Source organism: Phragmites australis, chromosome 23 (assembly GCF_958298935.1).
Source record: "Phragmites australis chromosome 23, lpPhrAust1.1, whole genome shotgun sequence".
NCBI classification, from domain to species: Eukaryota; Viridiplantae; Streptophyta; class Magnoliopsida; order Poales; family Poaceae; genus Phragmites; species Phragmites australis.
The window spans coordinates 20,104,180-20,114,299 of NC_084943.1; the positions used below are offsets into that span (position 1 = coordinate 20,104,180).

Below are 10,120 nucleotides of genomic sequence, written 5' to 3' on the forward strand. Positions count from 1 at the left end.
AAATTAAGCCATACAGAATGCTTCATGGACTTTTTCGAGAAAAAAAAAAGAAAGCTTCATGTAACCTTACAATGCCAACTTGAGCCATCTGTCAAGGCGCCGAACTGAAATTCAATCAAAAGCGAACAAACTAAAAATAAATTGTGCAATACTTAATCTACTATAATCAACTCCATACAAGAGCTTCATCCAAATTCAGTTTGTGCAGTACTTCATCTTCTTTGAATAAAGATTTGGTGTAAAATAAGATTGGAACAAGATAAACTTTGAACTTGATTCAAGATGCAATCCAACTTGCATAGTTATTTGATAGATCAAACTCTTTCAAAGGCAAAAAATATGGCCATTTTCCTTTTTAGACCGCCCGAAGTAAGTTCATCGCAGGATAAAAATCTTTTCATTCCTAACGACACTGAAACGATATCACTGCTACCATGAAAAAGATGCCTCACAATATCATTCTTTTGCTTTCATATTTACATTAAAACATCGCATCAGATTCTCCGTAGATCATACATGAAGAGTGAACAATTTCTTGTTGGATTATCTGTTTGATACTCACATGATTGAGTAGACATATGTAACTTTTGTCTACAAAACTTCAATATAATTATTTAAAAAACTAAATTCCAATCAGCCTATTGGATTGAAGCAACACTACTATAAATAGGGGGCAAACTTGTTGGGCAAATGCAACCCACTCCTCAAGCTCATCTTCAATCTTCAGAGAAGCACTTGAGGTAACAAGAACTCCAGCTACTAGCTAGAAGATGTCTTGCTGTGGCGGAAGCTGCTACTGCGGTTTGAGCTGCGGCTGTGGGTATATCTGCTACTTATCTTTGGTTCTTTAATCATACATGTTTCAATTTATCAATATGAAGTATGAAAGTATGCTCAAACACAATTCTACAGAGGGTGTGACAGTAAGCTCATTTTTCTTCCATTTATTGGTCCAGCAAAAACTGAAACCTTTCAATTCTATTCATTTTTCTGGGCACAGTGTTATGTACCATGGCTTGGCAGAGAACACTGACACCCCAGGAACCTTGGTCCTTGGTGTTTCAACTAAGAAGGGGTATAAATTTTCACCATGACTCCTTCACCCAAAATATTTTCCAAATTACGCTTGACTCAACAAAAACACATCCAAATTTCATTTTAAACTGATCTACTGTTCTTCCCAGAAGCGTAAAAGCGTCCGAGAAGGCCACCGAGTCCGGTGAGGCCGGCCATGGCTGCAGCTGCGGCTCCGGCTGCAAGTGCAGCCCCTGCAACTGCTGAAGGGGCCGACTACTAGTAGTAAATAAGAAGCCATTCGATCGATGCAATGGCTCAATACTATGTCAGAGCTTGGCTGCTTGATGGTCTCCTGTTACTGTGCTACTGTGGCTTGTGAAACCAGTGGACTGATCAGAACCATTCAGGCTACCATGTGGCCTTGTGATTGGGAAAGGAAAATGTTAGGTTTCCAAGCTACTAGTATCCTTGTGTTTTCATGTGTTGCTGTGAAATTTGTGGAGTGAGATTAATATACTGGTTTGCTTGTGAATGTTCCCTCGGTCTTGCTTCTTCTGCTGAGACGAACTTGGTGAAAATTAATACTAAAAAGTAATTTTAAAAGTGTAACCAATAAGGCAACTAGGAATCAAGTTGCTAGTTCTAAATTTTTGCAGGTGCACAACTGCGCATTCAGGAAGCAGATTATGGCGTGAAGATGAACATGCATAGTCTCACAAATCTGGATACTAATGCTCTCAAAATCATAAGTGTTGATTCCAACTGAGAAATGAGAATCAGAAGAAGAAAGAAAACGAGTCTTTTATGCCAAGAAACAGCGACTTTTCCTCTGACTGCTTCGGTTCACCGTGGTTTCACTGGCCGCCAATGCCATCCACGGCGGGCAGCGATATGGTACGTTCGCGTATGGGAACAGAGCAGCTTGGGTACATAGCATAATACGATAGAAGGGAAGGGCCGCTCCGAAACTATCACACTTCCCTACTCGATCTCTAGTTCTCCGGACAAAAATATTATAGACTCAATGGGTCCCCATGCAAAAGTAATCCTACCTCCAACCAGGTCCGTGCAGAATTGATCGGACGGCTTCTGATCGCAGATTGGGTGGCGGTAATCCTCCGCGAATCAAAAAAATAACACGGTTGACACTTCTGGCCTGTCACGTGGAAAGAAATTTTATAAGAGCCTATCTTATAAAAAAAATTCTTTTGTGCATGTCATATGTCCTTATTCCTCTCAGTTGCACGTACTTAGCGTTAGATCAGAGAAATACAGTTTGAATCAGGATCTCGTAAAGATCTTTCGGTGAAGGGTCTCATAGAATTTCCTTTTCCGTCACGCGCCCCCGCCGACGACCACGGCTCCGGTGATCCCGGGTCTTGTGATTCCCGCACGGTGGGTCTCCTCTCCCGGCACGTGCGCACAATACCTAGGGAAGGCATTGATAAGGATAGCAATGTAAGTTCTATATTTTATAGGTCATTTGATTGATTCAAAATTTTAAAAATAAACTAAAGATTTATTCTTATCTAATTAACTTAAAGAAGAAAATAAACTAAACACTGATTCAGAACTATTCATTAATACTTACTTGTATCCATAGGTACGGGTCATGGTTCTGGTTCAAGAATTGATAGGGTTTGGGTTATGATCTGATTCCATTACTTTGGTCCAAGAGTTTAATTCGAGTTCAATCTTCACGTGAAGTTAATTAAAATTTAATCTATGTTACTATGTGTTTAAAAAAAGAGTGTTAGACAACTACATAAAAATTGTAATTTTCACTATAAAAAAAGACTGCCTATGCTTAAACATGATTAATTATCTTGTTAGCACTAATATAAATAGCGGTGCTTAAGTAAGCATGAAAACCCGCGGGAAGCAACTGGACGAATTGCAGTTGAGAGAAAACCATTTTTTTCATAAGCACCCTATTGTACATGCTCTTAGAGCATAAATAATATTAAGTGCTTATAGCTAGGTGCTTAAAAAAAAATGTTAAACACCTACATAAAAATTATAATTTTCTAAAGTTATAATTTTTAATATAAACAAAAACTACATGTGCTTAAATATGATTAACTATCTTGTTAGCACTAATATAAGCAGCGGGACTTAAATAACCGTATTACCTTCCACCTAAGCACCTGTGCTACCGCGGTAAAAAAACCCGATTTTTTTCCATAAATACCTCCTCTAAGCATCCTATTGTACTTACTCTTATGGTGCTGCTGCTTAGAGATTACCATTGGTAACGTACAATACCATAGATAGTGATTTGGCGAAGGAGGGTTGACTTTGCCAAAGAAATCAATCAAACTCAATCCAGCTCTTGCTACATGTTTGAATTCAATTGGGGGAGGGGCCTTCTTCAAATTCACTTTCGTACAAGCTATGTATTTCTTTAAGTTTGTGGCTTGTGCAAACCCGTGGGTTCTGAAGCATAAACATTGGTTTGGTCAATGGCTTAAACAAATTTGAATTCAATTCGTGCAAGAAACTTGAATCATGTACTTCTATTCACCGAAAGAAACCTATGGTCTGTTCAAACCGGAACTTATTTCTTTAAATCCAGTTTTGTACAATAGTGGTCTACGTTAGGTATGGAACTGGTATGAGGTTGACTTTACCGGGAACTTGATCAAATTCAGTGCATTTCGTGCAAGAAATTTGAATACAATTCTTACAAGGAACATATTCGATTTGAAGCTGTGCAACGATGCATCAATTTAAGCAATGAGTTGCATCACGGTCTGAAAGCAATATTTGAACAGATAAGGATTTTTTTTATCACATTCAATGCATGCTGTACAGGAAATTTGAATTCAACTATTAGAAGAAGGTATTCAATCTGAAGATGTGCCATAATGCATAAATTTAAGCAATGAGTTTTTTTTTCCGAATAGCAATGAGTTGGCATCACGATCTGAAAAGCAAGATTTGATTTGATCAAATCCAATGCATGTCTGCAGGAAATTTGAATCCAACTCTAACAAGAAAAGTATTCAATTTGAATATGTGCAATAATGCATCTATTTAAGCAAGGAGTTGCACCACGGTCTGAAACAGAGATTCTGAACAGCTAAAGATTTTGTCAAATACAATGCATGTTGTACAGAAAATCTAAATTAACTCTTACAAGAAACGTATTCGATTTGAGGATGTGCAATAATGAATCTATTTAAGCAAGGATTTGCATCACGGTCTGAAAGCGAGATTTTGAACAGCTGAGTACTTTACTAAATTCAACGCAAGTTGTGCAAGACGTTTTGAATTCAATTCATGCAAGAAACATATGTTATGATTCGATTCAAATCTGTGCAATAATGCATCTGTTTTAAAGCAAAGAGTTGGCATCACGGTGCGAAAGCAAGATTTGAACCAGCACAGTACTTATTCTGATCCCATTTGTACAAGAATTTAATTCAGATTCAAACAAAAGAATAGCACAACTTTTGAAGTAGGCAACTAGTGCAAAAATAAATTCTGTTACAAAAGCCAAACTGACCGGGCAACTAATTGGATTTTCGTTCCATTCCAGTTTTCGTAGCACCACCATAATCTTTTATCTCACTCTGAGAAAAACGCATAAAAAAATGACATCATTGGAGTATTGGGATTTTCCATGACTTTCTCAGCCGACCTATATTGCATCTTGACATGCGAATGCGTGACACGTTATGCAGTTGCTTGGTTGCTCTCAAGTTCTATAAATAGGAGGGACATGTGTGCCCTGCTTGGCAATTGCTCTGTGCTCATCAACTCAAGCTTTCCTCTCTCTTTGCATAAGAGTTCTTGAGGTTCCAGGAGACATAAAAGTTCAGAAGATGTCTTGCGGTGGAAGTTGCAACTGCGGTTCGAGCTGCGGCTGCGGCGGCGGATGCAGGTACGTTTGACAGCCATAACCCATTGATCATGAATATGTCAAGCTAAACTGAGATAAGTTGTTCAAAGATAACACCTTGTTTGAGCGATTTGAACATGTTTTCATGATAAAATCATGCCTTTGCGACTACTTAACTGATCTCTCCCATTGCTTCGGAGCTGTAACTGCCGATGATTTATGTTCAGGCAAACCTACGCATAATTCTTTAGAGAAATATATGAGCAGAGATGATCCTCTCTAGTTATTTTTTTTCTCAAATACACAGGAGAGCTGCGCATTTTTGTATTAAGACGGGAAAACGGAACAAAGGTGCGAAAGGATACATCGCATCCTCGTAACCGAGGACAAAAGAGCGCAAGCGCTAGCTAGTTACTGAAACTTATATGCTGCTTTTGCTGGATGCAGAAAGATGTACCCTGACTTGGCTGAGAAGAGCACCACCACCTCCCCGGCAGCCGTGTTCCTCGGCGTTGCACCTGAGAAGGGGTATGAACTTCCACCAATTTATCCGAGATCCACTTCAAACTTGAAACAGATTCCAAGCTCCATTCCTAAACTGCTTTATGCCAAGATCCATGCCTGAAATCCCGCCTACTTCTATCGCAGGTCCCTTGAGGGGTTCGAGAAGGCCGCCGAGTCCGGCGAGGCTGGCCATGGCTGCAGCTGCGGCTCCGGCTGCAAGTGCAACCCCTGCAACTGCTGAGGACATGGTGATCCGTGTGCATGTATACGTGTGGGGGTGTCAGTAAATAAAGAGCCATCCGGTGTGAGGATGAGAGCGTCTATGTTATTTCCTGCACTGCTGTAGTTTGCGACTTGTGTGATCAGCTGCGTGTGATGTACTATCTACTATCAAGTGTCAACACCTTGTGATGTTGTGATTAGGGAATCATGTGGCTGCCAAGCTGCTGTTTCACCCAATCAGTATCTCATGTGCTGTAATGGTGTGATGTTAAGTGATATATAAGCTGGTTTGTTTGCGCATTTTTTTTCTTCATCGCATCTCCTAGAGCTCACGTGCTTGAAATCAGTGTTTCTCTTGGTTGACGTGTGTGAACGCGGTGACAACAAGGTTAGCGGAGGGGGATTCATTGTCACCCGGCTTAGAGGGAGGTTGTAGGGCGGCAGGACGAGCCGACAGTGATGGTGGACACATGGACGGGGCAAGGGAGCACTGCACTGTGTGCCTGTGTCACGGTGGAGATGGTGAAAAATAACACGCTTGACACTTGTGGCCCATCACGCGTCCCAGCTGACGACCACGGCTCTGACGATCCCGGGTCTCGTGATTCCCGCACGGTGGGTCTCCTCTACCGGCAAGTGCGCACAATACCTAGGGAAGGCATTGATAAGGTTATCAATGTAAGTTTTATATTTTAGAGGTCATTTGATGGATTCAAAACTTAAGAAAAACTAAAGATTTACTCTTATCTAATTAAGTTGAAGAAGAAAATAAACTAAACACTGATTCAAAACTATTTATTGAATACTAACTTGTATCCTTAGGTACGGGTGATGGTTCTGGGTCAAGAATTGATAGGGTTTGGTTTATGATCTGATTCCATTACTCTGGTGCAGAGAGTTTAATTCATGTTCAATCTTCACATGAAGTTAACCAAAATTTAATCTTTGTTACTAGGTGTTTTAAAAAAGAGAGTGTTAGGCAACTACATAAAAAAAATGTAATTTTCAATGTAAAAAAAGACTATATATGCTTAAACATGATTAATTATCTTGTTAGCACTAATATAAATAGCGGTGCTTAAGTAAGCATCTGGTATAGTGCAGTTGAGAAGATAACTATTTTTTTCATAAGCATCCTATTGTACATGCTCTTAGGGCATGAATAATGTTAAGTACTTATAGCTAAGTGCTTAAAAAAGAGAGTATTAAACATCTACATAAAAATTATAATTTTTAATACAAACAAAGACTACAAATACTTAAAAATTATAATTTTCAATATAAACAAAGACTACATGTGCTTAAATATAATTAACTATCTTGTTAGTACTAATATAAGCAGTGGGACTTAAATAACCGTATTACCTTCCACTAAGCACCTGCGCTACTACAGCTAAAAAAACCCCCGATTTTTTTTCCATAAATACCTCCTCTACTCTTATGGTGCCTCTGTTTGGAGATTACCACTACCGTACATACCATAGATAGTGATTTGGTGAAGGAGGGTTGAATTTTTTTTGAAACAGGATTCACTCGGCTTTTATTGAAAGCCAATATAGAGTCAAACAACCACACAGAGCTCACTAAGAAAGACAAGCAAACGAAAAGCTGGGGAGACCAGAAAAACAGGAAAGAGCCACAACCATCAATCTAACAAGGACAGAAAACAGCTCTCTCATGAGCAAGAAAAACCAAAAGTAAACTCAGACTACCATAGAAGACAGAACTAATATGAGCTCGAAAGGCGAAGCTTAAATCTCCACCATATCAGATACCAGCAACTGATTCCCTTTGAAGGCTGAAGACCATTGCAGAATCCTGGAAAGCGCTATCTCCACCGTCTTCTTATCTTCCAACTTAAGCAGAATCCTTCATTTCTGCAAGTATGAAATCCTAGAGAAAATAACATCAATGGGGAGTGCAGCAAAATTTCCTTTCTATCGTCATCCTATTACAAGCTCTCCAAATTTCTCATGCTAAACCTGCAAAAAGAAATACAGTCAGTTTTGCCGAACCTTTAAAATTCTGACCAAGCCAAAGAGACAAGAACTCTTCCACAGATTTGGTATGAGACCTCCAACCAAAACACTCCCTGAGACAACTCCAGGCAAACATAGCTAAGGGACATTAAAATGAATGTGATCAGATGTCTCCAAATGACCACAGAGAACACAATTAACACTTTCTTTTCAACCCCTTTTTTTCAAGGTAACAGCAGATTGTAATCTATTATGATAAATCTACCATAGGAAGGTCTTAATCTTCAAAGGCAATTTGCTGTTCCAAAATGCATAAGCCTCCTTGTTGATAGCACCCCCAAAGGTAATAAACCTGTATAAAGATTTGAACATTCTAGTCTTATCCAAGGCCCATAGCACCTCATCATTTGTTTCATTTAAGGTCACCTCTTGAAGCCTCTCATACAAATTCTGTAAATCATCATGCTCCTTCTGGTTCAAAGTCCTTCTAAACATCACCCTCCAGTTATTACCCAAACCATAATTCCAAACTAAAATATCAGGATCATCACAAAGCTTATATAAGTCAGGATATTGGATATGAAGAAGAGTATCTCCTAACCAAATGTCTTTCCAAAAGACAACATTGTCCCCCTATTGACCTTATAATAAGCACCCCACTTAAAGAGATGCTTCACTTTATGCAAACCCTGCCAAAATTATGAAGCTCCTCTCCTCTTAGAGCTAAAGAACATACCCTCAGGGATATACTTGGCTTTAAGAATTTAACACCAAATTTCCTCACTATTCCTAATGATTTTCCATATCCATCTCAAGCAGGCAATCGTTCAGATTTTTAGTATTGGCAATGCCCAGACCACCAAACTCCTTGGGTCTGCAAACTGCTTCCCATTTCATCATGTGATATTTAGATTTATTCTTAGCACCTTGCCAATTTTTTTTTTCTCTAATAGAGTCCATCTTGCTATTCACCCCTGGCGGCAAGAGATAAAAACCCATATTATAGATAGGGAGACTACTAAGGCTGGTATTAATTAGGGTCAATCGTCCCCCAGAGGATATATTCTTCCCTTTCCAGGGTGCCAACCTTTTATGCATCTTTGAACTCACTAAATCAAAAGCCCCCACACCAAAATGTTGATCTGAGATGGAGATATCCAAATAACAAAAAGGAAAAACACCCAACTACAATTCAGCATATTAGCATTTTTTCCTTGCCATCTTGATCATTGCCAAAAACATACACCTCACTTTTGTGAAAGTTGATCTTTAGCCCTGAAAGCCACTGAAAACAATAAAGGACTATCTTCAAATTCAAGATTGACTTGTCACTGCCATCAACCATAATAACAGTATCATCATCATATTGTTTTTGAGAAACTCCTCCTGGTATTAAGTGATCCACCACACCAGTGATCAGCCCTTTATCCACTGCCTTATCAACCTGTTCTCCAAGAATATCAGCCACCAAATTGAACAGGATGGGTGAAAGTGGATCCCCTTGTCTTAACCCTTGATAAGTATTAAAATATGAACTCCTTTGACCATTAACATTTATAGAAACATGCCCTTCTTTGACATATTGCGTAACTCATTTAATCCATAATGTAGGAAAGCCTTTTTCTCTCCAACACTTTCTAAAGGAAATTCCTTTTAACTCTATCATAAGCCTTCTCAAAATCAATTTTCAGAATGAGACCTTGTTTTTTGTTAAGCTTGAGCTCATGCACCACTTCATGTAAAATTACAACACCCTCTAAAATATTTCTCCCTTTGATGAAGGCTGTTTGTTGCTGCTTAATCAGATGATCAGCTCAGGGGCTGATTCTATCAGACATCATCTTGGTAAACATCTTATAATCCACATTTAACAAACATATAGGCCTATATTGTTTGATGATAATTGCTTCTTTAACCTTAGGAAGCAGAGTAATAACTCCATAATTCAGCCTCTTGAGATCAGGACTCCCTATTTGAAAATCTCTCACCATATCCATGATATCACCTTTAATCATATCCCAGAAATTTCTGAAGAATGTCACCCCAAAACCATTTGGATCAGGTGCAGTGTTTGACTTCATGTTAAACATTACACCCTTCATCTCATCCTCAGTGATTTCTCGAATCAAGGAATCTCTATCTTGACTTTGAATCTGCTGCTCCAATCCCCAAAATGTATCTCTGATATGGATGTGTCTCTCTGTACTAGAACCAAACAGGGATTTGTAGAAGTCCACAACATGTTTCTCCAAATCACCCTGCTCTGATATCAGGCCACTTTTAGGTTCCAGAGAGACAATATGGTATTTCCTTCTTCTACCATTAGCACAATGATAAGAAAAAAAACCAGCGTTGCTGTCCCCATGAAGAATCCAGTCTTGATCCCCTCTCTGCTACCAGTAAATCTCATCCATGAGATATAAATGTTCCATCTCGCCTTCTAACTTATATCTAAATTCCCATTCTTCAACACTAAGACACCCAAGCTCTGCCTTTTGATCCAAATCCTTCAAAAGGACATTGATTTCATTTCTCCTTTTTTTGTTAACCCCAA

At 39.0% G+C, this 10,120-nt stretch overlaps 1 protein-coding gene across 1 annotated transcript; it reads left to right on the forward strand.

The window, feature by feature from the left end:
• Nucleotides 1-703: 703 nt before the first annotated feature.
• Nucleotides 704-5,887, forward strand: LOC133906056 (uncharacterized). Its single transcript, XM_062347846.1, has 7 exons — nucleotides 704-820; nucleotides 1,001-1,075; nucleotides 1,185-1,259; nucleotides 1,403-1,464; nucleotides 4,735-4,903; nucleotides 5,309-5,389; nucleotides 5,510-5,887. Exons 1-7 carry the CDS (start codon nucleotides 771-773, stop codon nucleotides 5,604-5,606), a joined length of 609 nt encoding a protein of 202 aa, XP_062203830.1. The 5' UTR covers nucleotides 704-770; the 3' UTR covers nucleotides 5,607-5,887.
• The last annotated feature ends 4,233 nt before the right edge of the window (nucleotides 5,888-10,120 follow it).

What these genes read in the sequence shown, in the direction of transcription:
- LOC133906056 (XM_062347846.1), top strand. Translation starts at nt 771, where the DNA reads ATGTCTTGCTGTGGCGGAAGCTGCTACTGCGGTTTGAGCTGCGGCTGT. An exon ending in GGTTTGAGCTGCGGCTGTGG is followed by an intron (nt 821 to 1,000) that starts GTATATCTGCTA and finishes TTCTGGGCACAG; the next exon opens with TGTTATGTACCATGGCTTGG. An exon ending in GGCGTTGCACCTGAGAAGGG is followed by an intron (nt 5,390 to 5,509) that starts GTATGAACTTCC and finishes CTTCTATCGCAG; the next exon opens with GTCCCTTGAGGGGTTCGAGA.